The 24608-nt window shown below is 37.9% G+C and overlaps 1 protein-coding gene across 1 annotated transcript in view; it reads right to left on the bottom strand.

The window, feature by feature from the left end:
- The window catches only part of PUDP (pseudouridine 5'-phosphatase), a 73579-nt gene extending 68949 nt beyond the window's left edge, over positions 1 to 4630 (bottom strand). The window contains exon 1 of the mRNA XM_074152683.1: positions 4492 to 4630. Coding sequence (XP_074008784.1) covers positions 4492 to 4573 — 82 coding nt within the window. The 5' untranslated portion in view covers positions 4574 to 4630. The remainder of the gene's footprint in view (positions 1 to 4491) is intronic.
- Positions 4631 to 24608: the final 19978 nt, after the last annotated feature.

Here is a 24608-nt window from a genome sequence, read left to right as displayed (position 1 = left end):
TAGCTTTAGTTCAGCTTTAAGCACAACGCTAAGAAACATCTTATCTTTGCAGCAGTTTTCCTAAGTTCATTTGTCAGTTAGGAAAGGTTAATAGTATACATACAGCTTGTAGAGAATGTAATTTCTAATTTAAAATATTTCCAGTCCCCTACAAGCTTAGGCACAGATCAACAAAGGCAACATTCAATCCTTTCTGTGTTCTGGTGGTGGGGTAGCTATTGGCCACAATTATGTAACAAAACCACTTGTCATAGCTCAAAATACAACCAATGCAGTAAATTGAGAAGATAGATCCTAGGGGGCATTACTCTAGTTGTACATTTTGTACAAATTCGATAAATTTTTTCTTCTGTATCTTCAGCATTGGCTTTGTATGTTTTTACAATATGCTAAAATGCCAGGACAGGATATTAAACAGTACAATTATAACACAAGTATTTCTTTAGGTATCAAAAATCTCTATCTTCTGTTCTCTTTTAATTTTTTATTTTAGCCACCTAACCTGGTACTGTGTGTGTCAGATATGTGCACATGTAAGTAGGTTTAATAGTTCTAATTATACTTCATTCTAGCAGTTAGAACAGTAGTTTTCTGTAGGAAGACTAACGTATTTTAAGAAAAAGCAATCTCCTGTATGAGTTCTGAGCATTTATTGTAAGGATTTGCTGTAGGCAAGCAAGAAGAAATTTAACACTACAAGAGTGTTGGGTTTTTTTATAAAAAAAAAAAAAAGAATACATCAATACAGGAAAAAAATAAAATTAAGTTATTCCTTTTCCTCTGGTTTATATTATATGGTGAAGTGAGCACCACTTATAAACTATGTTAGCTAAATTTTGCTGCATATGTATAATAAAGCAGGATGCAGCTGTAGAATAATAGCACAAAGGCTATTTCTGCTATTACATCTGGAGTTTCCTACAAATAAGTCCTTCAATTAATTTTACCTATTAAATAAAAAGCTGTCTAGAGCTGCTGTTCATGTATTTTATGTTCTAAATAAGAGCACTATTTTCCAGTGTGTTAATTTCCTGGCAACTGGAATGACAGACAAAAAACCTAAGATGTCATCCAACAGCTCAAAGGGAAAGAGAAGGTAATCCAAAAGGAGAAAACTTCAGAAGATGGGTGAACTGCATTGATTATAAGTGCTGAAAAAAGGGTGTTAAATAACACTTCAAATAATGATACAGAAGGACTCCGAATGAAAGGGATGAAGTACTTCTACTGGTAGTTCAGGGACGAGAACTTCCCTATTGAAGGTAAGCTGATATACCAAGGTGGGACTCAAGGACAACTTAATCAGTCTCAATTATGTTAAAGAGATGGGGGAGGTAAAGTCACATAAGATCAGACTCAGCAACACTTTCACATAGCCTAGCGTCAGCCACTAAAGTGTATGGATGCAGGTTCTATGGCGTAACGCTCAGATTGTTTCCAAATTCAAGAACCTTGTAAGTGCCTCAGACTTCATTTAAGGATTTTACATTCACAATTATGAAGTAGTCATGAATATTTTGGAAATCTTCCTATCAGAAGATATCCTATCCTTCCTTAATCAGAAGCTGATATGTCACCTATAGAAAGCATGTTCATGGCACACTATATTAAATCAATTTAATGTTCAGTTTTTCATCATTTATAGATCAATTAATATTTGGTCTATAAAATCAGCAATGTTTAGGTGAAAACTTCCAAAACCACACACATACATTTTTTCACACACTACTTTGTTGTCAAAATCACTGCAAAACCTAAAGCTTCAGATAGTGAAAAATGCCATCAGCTACCAAGGTACTTTAAAAAGTTACAAAAGTATAGTTATAGATATCCAATACTGAAAATTTTGTTTGTGCTCTTTCAAAGGAAGTAATTTTATGCATATTTCTATAGATTCTAGAAATATATATGTAATTCATTTTATCATCTTCAATGTGACACATGGCATCAAAAATTTCATAAGAAAATTAAAGGGGATCTTATTTCTCATGTAGGTTTACATCGATATAACCATTTGTCTTATTCAGAGGATTTACAGCAAACACGTTGGGCAGAAAGCATCTAGCCTGTGCACCCCTTATTTCATTCCTTTGACCAAACTATTCCAAATTTCTTGAAACATTTAGGAAACTTGGGGAAGTCCAAGCAGTCTCCTGACTCCTTTTTCGCCTCATAAGGCATCGTGAAACAAATGGGTTCATCAAAAAATTGTGACAGAATAAAGTCACAATAAAGTTGTGACAGAACTCAAAGTATTCAGAGGTTGAAACATACTACAAAACCTCTGAAAGGAAGTGTACATTATGAAAATCATCCCGGTGGTGACCCTTTTGTGCCTCTGCACTGGAAGACAAGAGTATTTTCAGCTTAATTTTGTACATAATTATGGCTTGAAAGATTACTGAAATACAAAATATTATTTCTATGTAACTTTTTTAAATAGAAGAAATCATATCCATGTTGTAGCATAACAGTAACTAGGGGAATGGAAACACAACACAACAAATATTTATCAGTGCAAAGGATGCCTCATATATAGGGATAAAAATAAATTATACTAGCATGCATAAACTCTTCATGTAAGTGTGTTTTATATACAAACACACAAAATGACATAATTTATGTCTACTATTTTATTTGAATCCAGAAAGTGACAAAGTATTTCTCTGGAGCTGTACTTTACAACAGATAAATTTAATAACAGCAAGGAGTAGGTTTATACCTCGAGTGTCTCAATCTTGACAAACTTAGGCCCAAGAATTATGGATCCTTTATAATTGCTTTCACGGTATGAGGTGCAGTTCATAATCTATAGTATTTTTCGTGCTTCTTCACTGCATGAACCCCAGGAGTTTGGAGAACTAAACATGACTCAGAACCTCAACTTGTGTTTTTGCCTGTTTGGAATGTTACAGAAGAGCAATTTCTAAATATAGACAGGACAGCATCTGAGAAAAATGTCATTAGTTTCTAGAATATTGTCCAAAGCTAAAGCACCTATCCTGTAAATACCTGTGCATAATAAATTCACTTTAAACTGGTACAGATACCTTACCTATCCATAACAATGCTTAAATACTCATACTGCTTACCTAGACTGTCCTGGTCAGGTGAGTATTTTGGGTGAAGCGGATTTTCAAATTCTGCTAAAAAGCAGTAGTAACTAAAATGCTTTCCTGAAAGTTCTAAATAAGAATGAAATTAAAATAATTGGTTCTGGATTAAAAAACAAAACAAAACAACACAACACAACCCAAGGCTATTTGAGACTCCAATCGTGAAACTGAAAATGAAACTAAAACAACTCATCTTAATCACTGTTTTCCATAGTGTCTTGAGAGGACAGATGAAATAAAGAAACCAAAGGCTCTAAATGCTTGAAACTATTCGTGTTCGTGCAAGTAAAGCAGTTTCTTTTTTAAACCATAATAACCGAATTGCCTTCGCCTCTTACAGGTGTGAAGGAGGCAAAAGTGCACATTTTTTGGAAACAGAGTAGCTCATTAGACTTCACAGCAGTCTTTCCAGAAACTGCAACAATTTGGGTTTTGCAGAAGGAAGGCACATGCCTCAAATTCACACTTTCTAAGAATTCACCCACATCCAAAGCTGCTTCCTGTGCAATAATCCACGTAGACTATTTCCAAAGCCGAGTCCCATACAAAAACATTCCATTATTCTACAGGAGATGTAATTCAGCAAAGAGCAAACTTCAACAGTGTTCTGGCTATTCAAACCTCAAGATCCAACCTCACTGTAGCATGAAGAACCAATAGATTTCAGAATCACCCTGTAAAGCTGAAAGTCTATCGATACAAAAATTGGGAGATGACTACCGCAGTAGTTTCCAGACTTTTCAGTTGGCGACTGCAACTCTTAAAAACTGAAAAATGTTCTCCTGTACTCAGCACAGCACAAGGACCCACCAGGGTAAGGGACTCGCTACTCTTGGCCACCTCCTGCAGACCCTAGCCCCATGGCTCCTCCGGCTCTGCAAACTGGAAACACCTTCTCTCCACCCGCTTTCACTGGACCTTAACCCCAACCCCCGTTCTTCGCACCCGCTTTCCCTGGACGCTAACCCCAACCCACCCCGCACCTCTCTCACCACGGCCCCCCTAACCTCATTCTGCCCTCAGGCGAAATAGCCCACAGAGAGGCAGGGGGTGGCGGGGGAGAGGAAACAAACCGTTTCCTCTTTACTATCTTCAGCAGGTTTTGAACACCGCCCAGGGCGGCCTGGCTGCGCTCCCGGAGCGAGAAGGCCGCGGGGAGCAGGCCGGCCAAGCCGGCACGGCCCCGGGAGGCGCCTCGGCGGAGGGGCGGCGCGTCACATCGCGTTGCAGTGCGGGGGGGATGGGGCTTCCCACCGCCAGCCACGGCCCCTCGCTGCCCGGACGGCCGGGCCGGGCCTAGCGGCGCAGTGGGACCCGCCATCGCGGGGCTGGGGGAGCCAGGCAGCGGCAGGGGAGAGGGGCGCAGGCTACACACCCAGCAGCAGGCCGTCCATGTCAAAGATCAGGTGAGTGACCGGCCGCAGCGCGGCCGCGGAGGAGGTGGAGGGAGCGGACATGGCAAGGCCGGAGCAGCCGGGGCCCCGTGTGGTGGCTGCGGCGCAAGCGCGCTCCGCCGCGGCGGCGGGAGCCAAGGGGAGCCGGGGAGCGGTGCCGCCGCCGCGGGGCAAGGCTGGGCCGGGGCGGGCGGGGTTGGACCCGTGGGGTGGTTGGTGCCTGGAGCGCCGTTGGGCGGGCGGGCGGTGGCAGTCAGCCAGGCGGAAGAGCCTTCTCTTTATTATTTTTTTTTCTCTTCTTTTTCTCATGTTTTTTCTTGTAAAACCAAACTCCATTTCCCTTCATGGGCCTTTTCGTGGAGCTCGTTTCCTCCCAAACTTTTGCGTGCCTGCGTAGGGATTTAAAAGGGTGATACTACCTCTGGGTCGTAATCAGAGACATAATCAAAAAGATGCAGTTCTCTGTAAAACTGTGAGAAAAAAGTAAGGTAATGGTGTGTAAACCCATTTCTTATGGGTTGCTGATGTGAACTGTGGGTTGGTTTGGGTGTTGGGTTTTTTTCTGAAACGTTCAAGAAATTCTGGAGTTCAGAAAACAAGTTCTTGAGATGAAGCAAAATCTTCCTTCACGGACACATGAACTGGGCAGTTGTGAGAGAAAGGGGTAACTTTCCTCGTCAGTCTTCCCTTTTTTATTCTTTTCGTGCAGGTAACCCACCGTTGGGCATCAGGATCATTGAAATTACCAGTTGCAGAGGCAGACATGAGAAGAGCTATATCAGGCTCCCAAGGCGACATACTGGCTTGAAGATTTGTACTGCTTCGCAGTTCTTTGTGAAGGCGATGGTTAGTGGCGGCTTTGCAATAAGGGAAGTCCTGTCTCTTGTCTGTAGGTACGCCTCTCAGCAATTCATGTTTTCTCTGACAGAGCCTTCATTTGAATGGGAAATACTTCACCATTTTAGCAAAGTAGTGGTGGTTTTTAGAGCCCTTACTGTAGGTGTCATAGTCATATTTGAATTTAATTTAGCCCCCTTACACATCTTACCTGCCCCCAAAACCTATCCATTAAAAGAACACTCACCCTACATTTGTAAGAAATGTCATAGACACAAAGTCCTCATACCTCCTCGTAGCTTGGAAATATGACGACAAATAAAACATCCTTGCCCTTTACTTTTACATTTTTAATAATAAAAATCGACTTTCAAGCAAAGTTTTTTGAGTTTTGAGTTGCTTCTCTGTTGTGGTTTTTTTTAAACTTGTTTCAAGCTGAAATTATTATGTTTGATAATGCTGCTTAGGCCCTGCCTGTGTCAGCTAGGAAAAAGACTGTGCAGAGTGCCTTAAATGTCTTTTAAAAATGTCATGCGTAGTCATGACATGCATTTGTTAGTTCTTGCACAGATTTAAAAAAATGGGTCCTGTGCTTCCAGATTAAATTTTTCTTTTTAACCTTACAGTATGAGTGTTCAGAATGCATACAGCTCTTCTGTTTCTGCAATAAACACTGTACAACAACTCAATACTCCAACTTTGTTGCAGGCAGCAAATGCGTAGTTCGCTTAGGTGGGAGCAGAGCTAGAATCAAAAGAAAGGCCAAATCCTAAATATGGTATGTCCAAAAAAGTGTTAATCTGTTAAAAGGAAAAAAAAAAATAGTAATCTCAATACTTGTAATATTCTGCTGTTCTAAGGAAGACTGTGTTTCTGTTTTAAGAGTGTACGCTGTTGTGGCAAAAACTATAAAAAAGTGAGTAATGAGGTTGTATGGTGGTTGTACCTGAGGTGGATTCATTCACTTTCTAATTATCCAATATTCTAAAAAATCCACTTTTTATTGTACTTGTTGGCATCATAACAACTGTACTTATTCACAAAAAAGCGACATCAGTCCAGTATCTTGAGTCAGTGTTCTAATTGGAGAAAAGCATAAGTATTTTGATCACAACTCCACCTTCCCTTCCCCCTCCCCAAAAGGGGAGATACTTAATGTTTTTAACATGTAAACTAACAGTTGATCTCATAAAAAAAAGGCTTATGCAAAACTTCTGAGTATTTAAAGTGCAAACCCTAAAGACAATGTCCTTGGAAAAAAAACCCCACAAAATTAAAGTGTAATAGACCAGATGAACCTTTTTAGGGTTAAGTGGTCTGTGATACAAATGTTATTGTGCACATTTCAAGACAGTCAGTTACCTGACATGCTGAGACCTCAATTTGCTTTGCTTTATTCTGGCTCATCAGTGATAATCAACATAATGTTAGCTTACTTGATTCTTCAAAGCTACATTCAAACAATGGAAAATCTTCCCAATATAGACAAACTGTTTAGGTTTATTCAGTGTGACTAAGTCTTCTCTAACAGAATGAAATGGGATGAAAGTCCAAGCAGAACTTTAAATTCATGGTGGACTATAGTTTTCTAGATGCAAAAAAGAAGTGAAAATGCTGACCAAAGTTTTATTCAAGTGCTCTTAAATACTTGGCTCAAACATCTCAGCAGGTAGTATCATTTATTTTTTTAAAGAAGGAGTGAAAAGAAATTGAGATTGAGAATTGTGCAGTTGATTTTTTTGCATGCTACTTATTTTTTTCTTATTTATTTTAAGTCTGTTTCAAGTGAAGAAGACTTTATTTTAATAACTTTTGAGTTGTGGGAAGCATACTGTGGTGGAGGTACAGTAAGCGTGAAAACCTGTAGTTAATTCTGTGCTTACTAACCTGATATCTCCTTATTGAGAAGGGTGAACTTGGGTTACTGAGGTGTAGTCATGCAGGTAGACTTGAATCCTGCAAAGTCTGAAGAACACAGTTAACTTTCGTGTACATATTTTAATGACTAACTTGCTATTTGTGCACATACCAAAGCAGACGAATAAGTCTTTGCCGAGTTTTACCTTTTATGTTTTTAATGGTACATATACAGGTTTTAAACAACTGTAAATTAGCTGCCTATAAGTGTTCTTTCTCACCACAAACAAGTCTATTTTCTCTGGCTTCGTAATCCAATGTTAAAATCACTTTGCTTTTACTGTTCTTCCATGTGAGATAAGGTGAAAATACTCAGGCGTGTATCCATGGGGTTATTAAGAATGAAACATAATGTTTTATGTACACAGTCCTCTTACCCTTTTTTAACCTTTGTATGTTTGAGTTTTCTTTACCTTGAAGCTAGAAAGTTTTCCACATCACTGAAATGTTTATGACTTAAGTTCTTTACCTGGTGAGTAAAAGCTTCAGAATATGCTTAAGTGTTTTCTTGAGTAACACGACTCAAAAATTGCAGTTTCCTATTTCACTACTGCCTATTGTGCTTGAAACATGAATTCACTTACAATATTTTTATAACACTGGTAGGAGCATCATGCACTATGGAAATGACTGACTTTATTTTTCTTGTTCCACAGGCGCCTTGGCAAAGAGGATAAACAGATTTTAATCCATTTTAGTTTGAATATTAAAAAAGAATCTAAAGACTTGAATAAATCCAGTAATTTAAAAGCTTTCACAATGATTCACATGAACAGCTGTTAAACCCACTATTAGTAACAAATTACTTGGAATGACTTAGAGTTAAATGTAATTTAATTCAGGTATCAGCTGAGATTCACAACAGTTGCTATAGTTGAGCCTATAAGCCCTCCGAAAGTGAAGACCCTCCCAGGGCTGGTTGTTACCAAACAAGAGCTTTTTACCCTAAGAATATGAATTAAATGAATTTTCTTGTTTCAGTTCATGTTTTTATGGTTGCAGAAGGGAAACTGAGCACACATGTCTTAAGGCAGTGAAATAATACCGTACACCTGCTGATCTAAGTCATGTTTTATTGATTACAGAAGTCAAAAGGGAGTGTACCTTCTTTAATGAATTGTATGGGTCATCTTACAGCCAAACAAGTAGGGGGAGGAGAGCCGTCCATTTTCTGGACTTTGATTTTTACCAGCAATTACAAGTGATTTAGTTACAAAGGTAAGAAAGATGATGTGCTATGCTTCAGGAGAACAAAGTGATGAAGATAAATGTCGGTCATCTGTAAATGTACATGAAGCACTATAAAAAGGTTCTTAAGCAGCAATGAGGGGTGAAATTTTTGCAAAGCCAACCAAGCACACAAGGGGGAACATGGGATCTAAGATATTTTTAGATGTCAATTGCTGTATTTATTGATGGGATTGTACAACAGAATGAACAGTTTCCGAAGCTGGGAAATGAAGGCTTAATGCCATGCTTCAGGGCCTTTTTCCTTTCCATTAAAGTCAGTGAGAATCATTTTCTTTCCTCTATGCTTTGTGAATTAGTTTTTTAACATCATTTTGGTCATCCAGTAAAATATTGGCTACAGGAAGCCGATGTGCTCAGGTGTTTAGCAGTATCATTGTAATTGAAATCCTGAAGTGCTTAGTGGGTGGGTCCCACTTAGCTTTAAACTATCAGAAAGATTAGGGCAGAAGGGAATGCATCCCCATATAAGACCTGAAGTGTTGTATCTTGTTTTGCTTTTCCTGTGTGATGTGGGCTTCCTCTGTAGGATCATTTGCAACTTTATTTATCTAGCTTTCCGTTATGGCAAGAGCATAAAATATTGTTTATGCTTTTGATTTTCTTGAATTTTATTACCGTATTTTTTCATTTTACTACAGTTCAATTGTTACAGATTATAAGAAAATTTTTGTATTTGTAGTGCTGTGTGGAATAAACGTTCTGTCAGCTTTCCTGAGCAAGACATCTTTCACTTGGTTGCCATGAATAAGTGTAGAACTGAATGCAGTTACCCTTCCAGCGGTCCCTTTCAGTCTTGTGTTCCTAAGCTCAACCTCTTCAAAGGCTGCAGTAATTACATCTTCCGATGGAAAAGAGAGAGGAGGAATTGCGATTCTCTGGGTCACAAGATCTCTAAACCACTGATCTATAATGCTCCAGATTCAAGTTTAATACGCGTGTTCCCCACTCAGCAAGCTGTGGAGAGTTGAATCTTTAGAGCTCAAACATTCTGCCTGCTTTCTGGGTGCATGCCCTTACAGTTTTGTATCTACCCAGAAGAGTGGAGCGGAGATAAACGAACTCGCTGACACTCAGCCCCGAATGTCTACAGAATCAGGGTAGAAGTGCTATCAGCCTAGGTAGTGCAGGGAAACGGTTGGAGGGCAGCTATTGTACGGTACCACAACCTCTCTGGTTTTGCAGTGATTCTAGGAGTCTGAGGGTCTAGATCTATGTAGCCAGGAAAGCCGTCACACTGTGCTGGAACATCTGAAGTAGCAACTCTGATCAGGAAGCAGAAAAGGTGGTAAGGGAGAAGAGAGGGTATGAGAACCGGGACCTAACAGAGGGGGCAGTACCAAGCAGAGTTAACGAGCTGCTTCTTCAGTCCCGGTTGCAGCTGAGTTAGATATATAGGCTGTTCTTGACTAGGGGAGTTAATACTTTTCCTTGGCTGCAGGAATTAGCGTACCTCCCAACCAAGTCATAATTCCCTTTTGGGAATTCTTCCCTCCTGAAACTGCTGCCCTCTTTTCCTCCCTAGATGTGCAGATGTGCAAACACACTGGTAGTATACTCCAGAACATGCTATTGTGGACAGCTAATGTCAAATATGTTTTGTGAGCATTAGCACGTAGGCCACTGATTAATTTTTGGGTGAGGAAATAGTCCCTTCATTAGGTTGTCCACCTAGTTTAAGTTAAGCATATGTTTACATGCCTTGGGGAATTAGGTTCAGTGTGTTGTAATAAAGTGTATGAGAACATAATGTAGCCTTATTTATTTTTTTATACTTTGGACTAAAATTTTCTTGGCAGAAGACCAGTAACAGATACTTGTTTTCATAAAACCTTTGTAAAACAAGAAACACCACTTGTAAATGCTGATACAATTATATATTAGGAAACATAGTAGTCCTAGTGCTGTCAAGTGACAGTGAGAGTCCTAGTGAGAATCCGATTATTATTTTTTCTCCTAAGCCAGCTAGCGCCATCTACTAAGTGCGTCTCAAACATTTCACCTTGAGTTCTGTAAGATAAGTGAGTGATCACAGTGATGCTGCGGGATTGGAAGATTCTTAAATTTCCATTTCATGTGCTTACATATAGGTAAGACCTCAAGACATGTTCAAGATCTAGATGAATTCTTTGCATTGAGACAGAACTGTATATGCTTAAAATGTCTGTCCAGAAATTATGCCTAAAATTTTCCAAATCTTTCAGTGAATCTTTTGCTCTACTAAGATATTCCATGTTTTTCCTCTACTTTTTTTTTTCTTTATTTAACAATATTCATTCCTTTAACTTTTCCTCATAAAGTTATGCTTTCTGAAGCTTTTAGCATTTTGATTGCTCTTCCAGATTAGCACTCAGGTAAATTTTTGCAGCTGTGGGTTTTATAAGTGACAAATTAGAAAGGCCATCTTCTACTAACAGACTGCCTTCTTAGTCCCAGATACAGAATTCCTTTGAACTAACATAAAAACTGAATTACTGGTTTTGCCAAAGTTGTATTTTGTTCACTAATGAATGATTTGTAATCCTTACAAATATTTTTTACTACTGCTGCTTAGTCAGGTCATTCTCCATTTTTGTACCAAGCCAAAAGCTGAAAGCTTTTGTTGCTACTTGTCCAATTGAAAATTGTCTTTATGGATCACTTCTAGCTGTATCCTCATTAATTAAGAATAGTCAGTGTTATACTTCACTGAAAGAGACAAGTTGCAACATATCTAGCCCATGAAGAGCGTAATACCTCTTCATACAATTTGAAAGATTTTTCTGCATTTTTAAAGTATGAAGAATGATTATCTTGCAAGCCTGATGAGGCAGCTATCTGCAAGAAGCTGTGTTGCAGAACGAATTGTTGTATCACTGTTTCTAAAGTGTTGCATGTATCATTTAGACCAGTGGCTGCTGCAAGCAATGGGGAATTAGTATTATATTAATAACCATGTTTGACAACCTGCCTTCATAATCTGTTTTTCACTGACTTTTCTTTTTTTTGGCCAACAATTATGTTCTCATCTGGAAAAATTAGACTAATGCAATTTTCCAAAAACTATTAACAAGACTTCTAATATTAAGATGGTTGTATATCCTAATTAAGTAGGACATGCCATCCAGAGACTAGCCACCTTGTGATGTGGTCGTGAAATGAGGTAGGTTTAGGCTGTATTCTTGAGTTGCAGAGCTCAGAGGAAGGCCTAGTTGCTTCAGGAAGCATAGAGCTTCACTCAGTAGGTGGCACTCTTGTCACTGAATCGCTACGAGCGTCTTCTGGGGTGGAGTCTGCATTGAGGCTTTTTAAAGTTGGTGGAAATATAGTAAACCCTTGCCCACTTGCAATTTTGGAATACGTTTAGCTGGGTGATAGTTGCTTCTTGAAGGACCTGACAAAAGGTGGAGACCTGCATGTTCATCTGCTTTTTCCAACTTCATCACGTAAAGAAATACAATAAAATACATTATCTAGAAGATCAAATTAGATACTTTTTTCCTGTGTGTTCAAGCCCATCTTTCTCTAAACATCCTGTTCTGTGTGTGACTTGAGGTACCTTAGAAAAGTATTATTTGATAGTCAGAAACTAAGGCTACAGCGACTACAAAATCTGGATCTTTACTCTTATATGGCATAGCTGATATGTTTTTCCAGCTGAACTCCTATATGTAACTCTTAACTAAAGTTAAGCACAACAATGATAAAAATATACCAAAATCATTAGACCATGTCACTGAGTTCCGTTTGTGAAAGCCATTGTGACTTCCTCAGAACTGTACAAAGTCCTCTGCAAGCCATGGATTTCACAAGTTCATATAATGATTCCCCTACATCCTTCAGAATAGCTACATGGCTACAGAATCTTTAGACTGAAACTTGTCACTGGTGGTTTTGGACTAAACTGAAGAATGAAGTATAAACATCTTTTTCACTGAAGATTTGTTGCAGAATAAATATCCTCAACCATCCAATAATCCAATTTGTACAAGGTCCCTAGGAATAGCAGAGCTGTATCTTTTAATTCTGGATATTTGTGACTTTCAAAAATATCTTCTGAAATTAGCGAAGTTCCTTGTTTTTTACTATGATAAGAGAAGTTAACAAATATCCTTTGTTCCATTTTTAGCTCTGTTATTGGTGTATTTCATTTGAATCCCTGTTAAATACAAGTTTGTATTAGCAGATTTATGTGGAAACATAAGCATTTAGATGTGCATCAACATTCAGCCAGCTTAAGACAGCAGTGTATCATGTTTTGGTTTTACAAAGATATATGTACTGGACCTGGTGGATGAGCACTTAGTGGTGTGATTAAGTTCAATCCTAAACTTTTAAAGCTTTGGCAGAGATGTTTTGATGAACTGAGACAAAACACCTGCCTCACCGCAGCTCTGCCCTTCCACTAGATTCTAACAAATCCAGTCATGCATCCTGCTATTTCCTTTTCTTCCCAAAACACTATTGAAAAAAATAATTTCCTTTACCAATTCAGTGAGTTCAACTCTGTGATACGTATGAATGTTCGTATATAAATGAGTCGATACTGTCCACTATTTGGTGACCAGAAGAGCAAAATATCTGAAAAAAAGTTTTTATCAAATGATGAAAGAAAAAAGCAAAGTTGGACTCTGTTCATGTCCATGTGGGAAAAACAAACAAACAAACAAACAAAAAACCCAGAAACAGATACTATAATTCATTAAAGAACATTCCATATCATTGGAGAATACATTATTAGGTAATGTTGTACCCTGTTTACCATAGCCTAAATGCAGCCTTCCTTTAGCATTTCAGTTTTCAGACCTACTTAAGCTTTGAAGTCATTGAGTAATTGTCACTTTAGCACCCTTTAATGATTTATAATCAAACATGGGGAAGAAGCCCAAACAAAGAAAACCCCTCCATTCAGTCTTCATTCAGTGCTCAGATTTGGATAGGAGAGGGGGAGGATGTTTGTTTTTTCACTCATTAACTCATCGAAATTTTCTGCATACTGGTTTAGTGAGAATGAATAGATCTTTTTATGCTGCATTTTGGTTTTCCATATCAAATGCTTCAAATTGTCACATTAATTAGCACAGACAAGCCTGCTTTTCATTCAATTCATCTATAGTTTGGCATACATATCCTTGTTTTATCACTACTTTCTTCTAATTTACATGATCACAAGTTTTTGAATTAATGTTGCTTAATAACAATTTGTTTTAAAAAAATTTATTGTAAGTAAATAGTTATTATTATACATTACTAAAGAGCTGCAGTGTGTGTACCTAAAAAGCTTGGTGAAGTACAAATATTTTTATGTTTTGCCAGGGGATGTTGGATCTCATCTCTTGTATCTCTTGTACTGCTGCTTATGGCTATATGATGGATTTTTTCTCCGTACCTTCTAAAATATGATTTATCTAAAAATATGAATTATCAAAGGGATTAAAAACTAGCTGGCTGGTTATTTTAGGGAGATTGACAAGGTTTTTAAAAATTGTCTGTATTTTCACTTGTTAATGCTTTCAACAACTGCAAGACAATAGGTGCAAAGTTTTTCAAATGTTTGAGGTAGAGCTAGCGTTTCCTATTTGTATTTGAGACAGAGAAAAGGTTGCTAATTTAAAACTGTTTCAAAATTGTTACAGTACAATATTCTTTTAAAGTAAAGGGAGAAAAAACACAGGAGAAAAGCTTTGAACAAGCTGTACTGATTTCTTGAACCACATGAAAATGTATTTTAAACTTTGCACTTAGCTGTTCAAAAACATTGGTTCAGTTTGATTTCTCCCAGTCATTGTTAGCTTCAATATTTTTTGCCTGGAAGAAAAATAAAATTTTATATTTAGAATGTAAGGCTTGGTTTCTGTTAATTTTCAGTGTCATCGGTTGTCACACATCTTTGGACATAAATCTTTCTCTTCCTGATTAAGTTTCCTTATGAAAAATACATAAATTGGGGTGGAGGAAGGAGAATCGTATGTAAACTTGCTAGCACTTTTCAAAGGTCAACGAATGATTTTCACATTAGGGTCCTTGGAGCAGTCATTTTCTGGGGTCATATACAGTTTCTAGGAGACTGCGAAGTGAGCAAACCAGGATAGGCTATGATGTACAGTATTTATGTAGAGAGAATTTCTAAATAGTTCTGTGCCTCAAATGGAAAAGTTTGAAAACCACTGATCTGAAATCATACTTTAAAAGGTGTTTTAATGCAGTTTCTCAGAAGTTGCTATGTGGATATTCTGCAGGAACGCTTACCATGTGTACCGAAGGCAGAAATGTACCAGAGATCCCGACACTGCCCTTGTTTTCCAAAAATATGATGCAAAGCCACTAGCACTTGAAAAGCCCAACTGGAGATCTTCAGCAACAACTAAATCAAGTGGCTTGGTTAGGCATGTGTATAGAGGCATCATGAAAATATGTTAAAATTTTTTCTTACCAGTGAAGTAGTGTCTTATCAAGAAATACTGTCGGTGTTGTATAACAAGAAGTTGTCTTTTTCAGTGTTGTCTTTTCTTCCCCTCCACCCTTCTATTTCAGTTCACGTGGCTGGACTTTGTACCCATTTACTGATAATAGGTGAGCAGCCATCTTTTTTGAAAACTAGAGGCAGAAACTGAAACAAATCCGTGCTGCAAGGTAAAATGCCCCTCCTGCCCCAAAGTATATAATTTATATATGATTTCATTGTAAACATTGAGGTCACATACAGTTGGAGTTCATGTTCTTTCACAGGTCAAAGCAAATTCTTTATTGCAGGAAATTAGCAATAAGCATAAGCTGCATAAGCAGTGTTGTCTTTTCCTCATTAACTTAATACATTGTCTTTTATATCAGAAAGAAAGAAAGGATTTTAATACTGTCTATTCTTGTCTGTAAAATCCTATGAACTATAGTGGCAAATTATTTTGTAACAAAATGTACTTTGTTATTAGGTATTGCAATGGAGTATAACATTCCCAGCTTACAATGGGTTAAGAAGGGTATAAGCTTTACTTGAATTGTGAAAGCATTGTGAACAAAAAAGCAAGCAGGGTGTTGGTGAACTAGAACATTTTCCAGCTATGCAACAGTGGTTTTTCTCTTACCACTTAAGATCTGGTTGTTTAAAAAGTAATGTTAAAAGTATGTGTAATTTTGATTACGGACTCTGTTTTAAGAATCAAATGGAAATGAATTGTTAAATAGTTTTGGAGGCGGTTAGGTTCTGAAATAAGCCTGTAGTTTTGAAGTGACTCTGGTTCGTGTGCAGTGTATGTAACCTGACAAAATCTTTGATTCAAAGGTGGAAGCGTGCAAGACAACTGTAACTTTTTAAGTGATATTAAATAAATCTAGTCTCTTCCTTTGTAATCTCATATACATCCAACCTGCTAAGTGGGGTAAACACGTCTACTGAGGGGATAGTCTTTATAAGAGGAATCACTGAGGCAGAGAGGTTGGCAAGTAATAATAAAGAGAAAAGGTAAGGAAAAAATCATCGCTTCTGAATAGGATGTGTCTGCCAGGCTTATACAGAAAGACTACATTTGGGCAACTACACTGAGACAAAAAGGAGGAAGATGAAAGAGGAGAAGCCTGTTTAACCAAGACAAGTGTTAAACAGAATCTGACCACACATAACGCTTGCTATGCAATTTTGTAATGACTTGTTAATAGTATGGATTCCATACATGCTGTTTTCTCACAAACATATTTTTTACTTCTGCCCTTAGGGTTGTCTATAGGTGGATTTTAGTAAATGCAGACCTGTGTTCAGTCCCTGTCAGACCTGACACTGAGGCTGCTTTAGTACCAGGAGAGTCACAGTCAGCAACAGGGAGCACTGCTGGCCAGAGGAAGAGCGTGTGTTGTGGGATGAGAAGAAGAGAGGAGGCAAGCAGTGAGATGAAGCAGCATCAAGAGTAGCAATGGTAGAGTGGCAGTGACAGTAGCAAGCCCTGGGCAAGCAGAATTGGAGGAGTTGAGCAGCTGCATCCAAGAGGTATTCAGCCCAAGTTTAGATCAATGGCATATTAATATGGGATTCTTGAGTTGGAAGGGATTTGGAATAGATAGGGCGTGGTTTAGAAACATATCTTCTTGATTCTATGGGAGAAAGTTTGGGGATGAGGAACAATGAAATAAAATTAGTTTAGAGTGAGAAGTTTAGGGTGAGAAGAGGGGAAGGAGGAAGAGAAGGCATTTGAGATGGATTGTTATGAAGTGCTTAACAAGAATTGTGGCTATGGCACTCTGCTGTGAAAGTACAAGTTTGAACTGCTTCACATTCACAGAGATAGTGAATTTCTCTCGTCCTGGACAAATGTTTTAAATTAAAAGGTCATGGTGTAAAAATGGTGTCTTCTTTCTTCTACCATGCTAAAGACTGAGTTGATCAGCCATTCTCATAAGGAAATCTTAGGGTGCAGGGATCAGTCAGACCTGTTTTCCTCTGATATTTGTCTTAAATTGGCCAGGTTGGCAGTTGTATGGTGTTCTATGCGAACATGTTTTCTGCAGGAATCTCTAGTATTACAAAATTTATTTAATTAGAAGTCAGTCAGTAAGCTAGAAGGCTACTTTACCCTCTTTCTTTGTTTCTTTTTTTTTTTTTTTTTTTTTTGTTAGTGTTTATACTCTGTGGTGCTGACTGAACTGGCAACTATGATGAAGAAAATTAAAAGCTGTTGACATGGATTAGTCATTTACAAAAGTTACTCTTAGCCACGTAAGAAGTGTCACGTCTCCATATAAGTTATTATAATTGGCAACTAGATATGTTGTCTATTATAGCAGATGTCTAATAATAGCAGTAAAGTATTAGTCCTGAAAAATGCGTGTTGGACAGAGAGAGCAATATGTTCTTTTTCACTGATGAACAGAATCCATTCTTTAAAAACTTATGGTGGTGTTGTACCTAAAGGCACAGAGTAAAGGAAAATGTCCGTTCTTAAAAACTTTTTGAAAGACATTATGATACGATTGAAAAAGCATGTTATTCACTTCATACTTGCAGCATGCTCCAGTCTAGGCCAAAAGATTATGAGATGCTTGGAGCTATAATAGAGAAACTGTTCAAATGTTAAAAGGAAGTTAATACTGGTATACCATAAGAAAATGGAAAAAATGCCTTTTTAGAATACTTTTTATATTTATTTATGCTCTTAAAATGTCATAGAAAATAAGGTGAAAATGAATGACTATGGTCTTGAGCTAATGATAATTTTCATTTTGTCTTGTTGGGATTTTGCCTCTTAGCTCCTATGTGCAAAGGGATGGTGTTGTGTTTTAACAGTAAGAATTTACAAGTTTCCTAGAGTCCCTATGAAAGAGAGAAAGAACAAACTAGAGAAAAAAAGAGAAGGGGAGGGAGAGGGAAGGAGGAGAAGAGGGAAGCAGCAGGAGTTTTCTACTCACAGGGCAGAAGGAACCTTGACACCTTGTGGCTTAAATTGCTGTTTTTCCTGTATTGCTGTAATATGATATATGCATTTCTACACTGTTTGTTCAAGACTTTTTTTTTTTTTTTTCTGTCAGACTCTAAGGACCCACTTCCTCTTCTTGTATTTTAGGCAGATATTTTTAGTCTTAGAATTATTTGCTGTTTCACATATCTTTCATTTTAAGACCTTCATTCTAACTGTGGTCTAATCCTATGATGTTTAAATTATGTCCATCAAATATTTTGCCAAGCTAAGTATATTCACGATTTTATTTTTTTTTCCTGATGGTGGAGTAAGTCAGTTATCCCTTTGTATGCTTACTGATATTAGTAAATTATCAAATCTTGGGAATTGGGATAAAAAGTTGGGTAATATGTATGCCTTATTTTGTAAATGTCTTTACCCTTTGGCTTGCACATGTTTTAGAAGATTCTGATATATGTAGTTTGTAGTCAGGCAGCTGTATAACCACTATGCAGTTCAGAATCCTTCTTTTCCTAATTGTACAAGTGTTCTTTCCACAATAAATATTTTCCTGGTTTGTAAGACCTCCTAATTTCATGATCCTTGCCTTTTGTTTTCAAATCTGTTTTCCAATAATTGTATTGGATTTTAAAGCTATTTTGTACTTTTAGTATTTACAGTGACTAATGATAGTGGAGTATGTCTGCATTAGAGCTGGTTAGAAAATGACTTACCATCTTACTTTCTGCCCCTCCTCCCCATTTCTGAAGCTTTTTTTTTTCACCATGTTAATTGGGGAAAAATAAAAATTATTGATCGATAATTATATTCCCTTTGTTCTAATTTTGTCTTAGGTCATTAAAAATGGGTGATTTTGGGGTGAATCTTTTAACCCTGTTCAAAATAACGAGTAAAAATGTCTCCTGGCTCAAAAGAACAACTTGGTTTGGTTTCACCTTGTGAATGATAAGCAGGCTACTTTTCTAGATGTAAAAGTAATGGAGAACAATTTCATTTTAAAAGTGCTACATTTAAAAAAGCTTTTTTTCTTTAAAATTCATTTTTTTCTCACTAGAAGGATTTTTTTCAAAAAAATTCCAAACAATTTGTCATGTGTTAATGACATATGTGCAGAATGAGAACATACCATTCCCTGAATATTAGTTGTACAACAGAAGTAATATAAACCCGTTCTCACTTTGTTTCAGAAACTGTAGAAAAGGAACTTGGTCTTCAATAAGCAGCTACACTCATTTATTTTAAGTGTCTGTTACTTGTACAAGTTAAGAGGAAGGGGAAGCTATTCATTTATGTCTTGTGAGCCTCCTTCTTACACCAGCAACACCATAAGTCAGCTGATCTCAAATTGAATTACTTTTTACTTAAAATGCTTTGTCATTTCTCTCCCTGGTAAAAGGTTCACTTTTAGAACTTAGATGGATTGGATCATAGCAAAGCAACTTTTGGCTATTGGTAATCAATGAAAGTAATTTGCTATTTCTCTCTTTTAATTTTAAATGTGGTGGGTTGGCCCTGGCTGACATCCAGGCACCCACACAGCTGCTTGCTCACTTTGTTCCCCTCCTCCCCAGTGAGATGGGGAGAGAAAACAGGAGGAACAGGAATGAGAAGACTCATGGGTTGAAATAAAGACAGGGAAATCACTTACTAGGTATTGTCATGGTCAAAACAACTTTGGAAATTAAACTTAAGTTATTGCCAGGTAGGATAAATATTTATTTTCTGCTTGCAATATTGGGAAACAACAGAAAAGGACAAACAATTAAATATGCAGAAAAACCACCTTTCCTCCCACTTTCACTGGCTCAACTTCAGATTCCTGTCTTTCACCTTCATTTCACACCTCCAATCCCGACATCTCCTCCTGCCGTGTTACTGCTGCAGATTGCACTCGGTCCCTTCAGTGAGGCAGTGAGTGGCACAGGAGGACAAAGTCAGCGGTCAGCCAGTTCCCTCTGCCACTCCTTGTTGCTCACTTTTTTCCTGTCCTCTGGTGTGGGGTTGCAGTCCCTTTGGGCACGTATCTGCTCCAGTGTGGAGCACCTCCTACTGCTCGGGCTTTGTTCCTGCCTCCTCCTCACTCTCTACCCGCCCCCCACCCCCTTCTCTCTGTGTTCCTTCTTCCCTAGTGTTTTTTGCCCTTTCTTAACTAAGTTTCCCCAAGGTGCCAGCAGCTTGGCTGATGGGCCCAGCTGGGTGCTGCCATAGGTCCATTGCAGAGCTGGCTGGAATGACTGTTTTTGGCCCAGGGCAGCCCCTGATCTCTTCCCACAGAGGCCCCCCCTTAAGCCCCCAGCTGCCAATACATTGACACCTGCATTCCAGTACATTACCATGAAAAAGTGGTGGTGTTTTCGGTAGCTTGGTAAATTGAGATAATCCGAATGCACATACAAGTGATACTTGGTTTTGATAAACATGGGAGGCATGTTTTTTTCTTATACTGTAATGCTTTTTCTAATACACCTTCTTTCTAATAGCGTTTCTGGGAAAGAATGCAAAGGTTGGACATAAGTAATAGTCCAGACACAACCATTTCCTCTCGATTAGTTTACTTACCTTCTAATACTGTGCTGTGCTCAGGCTCTGCAATGGGGCAGATCGAACAGCTCCTTATGGACAAATGAGAGGGCTGCTTGCAGTACCCATTTCTCCATCAAATGATCTGAGTATACCTATATCATATGATAAGTACACCATTACCCTCTCTTCTCCTACCCCTTATGTGACAGGACAAACGTGCATCACTGTCCTGTGATGAGAATGAATTTATCCCCTGTGGTGTGATGGGGGTCAGGAGAACAGGTGCACAGGAGAACAGGTAATACTTGAGCAGGTGCATTCCAGTGACATGACCAAAATGTACATGCACATTAACAGACTCTTGTCATATGTCAGGAGCTAAAGTGTTTTTTCTTCTGTGAAAAGGACCTCATGAAGGAAGGTAATAGGCTCTAGTAGTTACTGGCTGATCACAGGCTGTTTTGGTTGCCTTGTGTGTGTGTAGCCCTTAGGCAAGAGGGCAGCAGGGAGTATTCTGTGAACCACACAGTCAGGCTGAACTCACTGTCTGTTGGGTGGTCACCTCTGACAACACCTTCCTTGAAATATCATCTGGCTCAGGTAGCAGTGGGGAATGTAATTTCTATTCTGTCAGAACTCTGTCAGAGAGAAAGTTTATTCGTCTGATTGGACATGATTGTAACCTAGATACAGGGCTGGCTACAGCTGACTTCAATCAGAGAATTACCAATATTCCTATAAAATAATCCTTGCTGTTGTGTGTAATCACTCATATATCTTTTGTTTAAGAGTAATGAAAGAATAAAATATTTAAAATGGAATATTTGTCAGATTGCTATACAATCTAGAAAGGAAAAATACTTACATGCATCCCTTGGACCAAAATTTTGCAACTAAAACTCATGAAGAGTTGTCCATGGTTCTCAGATTTCAGTGGAATTACTTACAGACTAAGAAACTGTCACACAGTAGGGGTGGTAGCGCACATTATACTAATTGAAAAATGTAGTGGTTGTTCATTACACCAAGTTGGTTTTCATGTTTTATGCTGAACACATAAAACAAGCAACCCACCATCAAGGTGGGATTTATTTAATGTAAATTTATTCCTTTTGTATACATCTAGTCTAAACTAGGTGTTTAGGCTCTCTTTCTAGCCTGTGGAAAAAGATCATGAGCATCACTTCCAACATTTCATTATATCAATCTTAAGAAGAGATGAATCATCCTCTTGAGGTGCCTCTCTTCTTATTAATTAGAGAGGAAGCCTAGATAATTGTCTCTGACTAAATGCATAATTTTAAGATGAATAAATTCAGATGCATTGGTTTGACCATGAGTGCCTAGTTGATATGGGCCTTCTAGGCATTTAACTTCTACATGGGTAAAATTAATATTGGCTGAATGCAGCCTTTTCTCAAGTTTTGTATCTGATACGATCACCTGCATTGAGAGCCCTTGAGTGTTATCATAATGCAAGTATAAATCACAATAGAGGCGTTTTAAAAATAATAATCACACACTTTGAGAAAAAATTAATATAAATGCAACTTCTCTTTTCTTTAAATGAAACAACCCTTTGGAAATAGTATAACATACTGGATCATTTTATCGGTGTGCTACTTGCTAGCTTTATGTAGCAAAGACAAATTAACTAGCCATTTCACTGCAATTTCTCTGGTAAACCACTTTGACTAGAAAAGTGGTTGTAGATATAGGAAAATGCAATAATATTATGTTATAAAATGCAAAGCTTTGATCTTCACAGACTCCAGAGGATGCCAGTGGAGAGAAATGGGGTTTTGGGGGTTTTGAGGCATTTGGGGTTTTTTCCTGTTAGGTTAGATGTTTTCCTCTGATAGGCATTTTAAAACTACCTTTTCAGTGAAAAAGGCTTAGAAACTGCTTTCAAATTGAATGAAATTGAAATCTAGTGTTAAGTGGTTGGCCATTTGTCTTACTGTCCCTCAAAAGACTTAGATACTAACCTTCATAGCTGTGCACTATCCCTGTGAAGGCAGTGTATTGGCGGAGTTTAGAGTCTTATGTTCAGTGTTACACGTAATTAGACTTCTTTTTTTCCTTTTTAAACATTTTGTGGATTATGACTTCGAATATGAATGGAAACTCGGAAGTGTTTCCGAGTGTGGCTATAGTTAGGTGAAGGTGAAGAGTGTGCAACCAGTCACTGAGATGAAGCTATGCTTTATGTGTTGGTCCAATTCAAATGGACATAATGAAACTCTTCTGTTAATTCCATGTGTAAGACTCACTGTCCTGTAGAGCTATACAGTTTTTATCTGCTTGCTTATCACAAAAACAGAAGGACAAAGTTTTACTCTCACAAGTTCTTCTTCGTGTCCATATAACACTCTTGAAAAAGTATCAAAAATAGTCGTTTCACACATCATCCAGCTCTGGTATATCAAAAAAAAAAATCCTGATTTGACAGCTTTCAAAACTATTAATTAAGCTAGATATCATGGGTGGGTTTAGCTAAGCCCCCAAAGTATGTAAGCAAGTGTCATATTACATTGATCAATACAGCGATACAATGTTCTTATTCAAATAGGCATACACAGTAAAACAGAAACTTAATAATAGCATATGTCAACAGCTTTACACATGTCAATAAGCATCATGTAATATTTACTGAAGGTGGTATGGATTTCAGAAGTGAAGCTTTCTCATCTTTCTTTTCCATCAACATCTAATGCTAACTTATTATATATTTACACTAAACGCAAGAAGTATGCAGAGAGATACAGACCTAAAATCCTTGTGAAGTGGTGAACTGTAAAGACAGAGCAGACAGTGGCATCCTTCATACATGCTCACTGCATGTGCAATTACTGAACCTGAATGATTTCTTTTAATTGTTTAGAACACTTGCCTCTGATTTCAAGAAAGTGACACGACAGTCACTAGCAGTTACTCATGATTAGCTTTTCTTTTTTTTCATAGAATCAGTGAAATTCAGTGAAATCATAGAATTGTTTAAGTTGGGAGAGACCTTTAAGATCATCAAGTCCAACTGTTAACCTAACACTGGCAAGTCCACCACTATACCATGTCCTTCAGCACATCTACACACCTTTTAAACACCTCCAGGGATGGTGACTCAACCACTTCCCTGGGCAATCTGTTCCAATGCTTGACAACCCTTTCAGTGAAGAAATTTTTCCTAATATCCAATCTAAACCTTCCCTAGTGCAACTTGAGGCTGTTTCCTCTCATCTATTTTTTTTAAATGAAAAGATTTTTCTCTTTCAGTATGGTGCATAACAGGCAAATAGGATGACTGTCTGTGTATCTTGTGATTCTCCCTTATTATGTTGCTGACCCATATTCAAAATTAAATTCCTAATGAGCGTTTGGCTAACAGAAGGAATATTGTGAAACAGAAATAATGGAAAAGAGTATGTGCTCTAATATGTGTATGTAATTGTAATTGTAATATGTGTATGTAATTATACAGGGGTTTTATTACAAATAAAATAATGGCATTATATCACAAAAGATAATCTTATCTTGCATTCAGGTTATAACTTAGTACCGGAAATAATGTTTATTATTTATTTGTACTGCCATTAAGGTTTGTAATTTATTTGAGATGAAACTAGCAAGTTCTTGAGAGACCATTTTAAAAAGATGGTCTTGAACTTATGTCTGATGGAGGCTGTGTGGCTTCATCTCAATTTGATTCAGACCCTGTTATTAATCATACTTGAACAAGAAACATGATTATTTGTTCTGGTGTTTTCCCGGCTCGTGTTAAGTCAAATTTCTGTCTTAGAATGAGACAACTTTTAATAAATACATATTTTCATTTGTGTCCATAGTTACCCGAAGGTGCATATTGAAATCTAATGGCACTTTTCAGAAAAGCATTCTGGCTTTTTCACAGGCACAGATATCAGTTTACAGATACAGACAGACCCAGCCCTCTTTGCCCACACCATGAGAGGGCTGAATGCAAATCAGTTCCAACCTGGAAAACAAATAGTCATCCTAATCTGGCACTAAATCTGAAGTGCCTAACCAATAGGTAGGATGGAAGATTCCTGTGTCACTTGGGCTTTTCTAGACAAAAAAACCCCAACAACTAATAAGCATGTCAAATGTGCCTGGACCTGAGGAAACAGGAGGAGCACGTCTGACTCTGAGGGCTGGAGAGGACTCTGAGAAGG

The sequence above is a fragment of the Numenius arquata genome, chromosome 1 (assembly GCF_964106895.1).
Source record: "Numenius arquata chromosome 1, bNumArq3.hap1.1, whole genome shotgun sequence".
In the NCBI taxonomy this organism is placed as follows: Eukaryota; Metazoa; Chordata; class Aves; order Charadriiformes; family Scolopacidae; genus Numenius; species Numenius arquata.
This window is presented reverse-complemented; position numbering and strand designations above follow the sequence as displayed.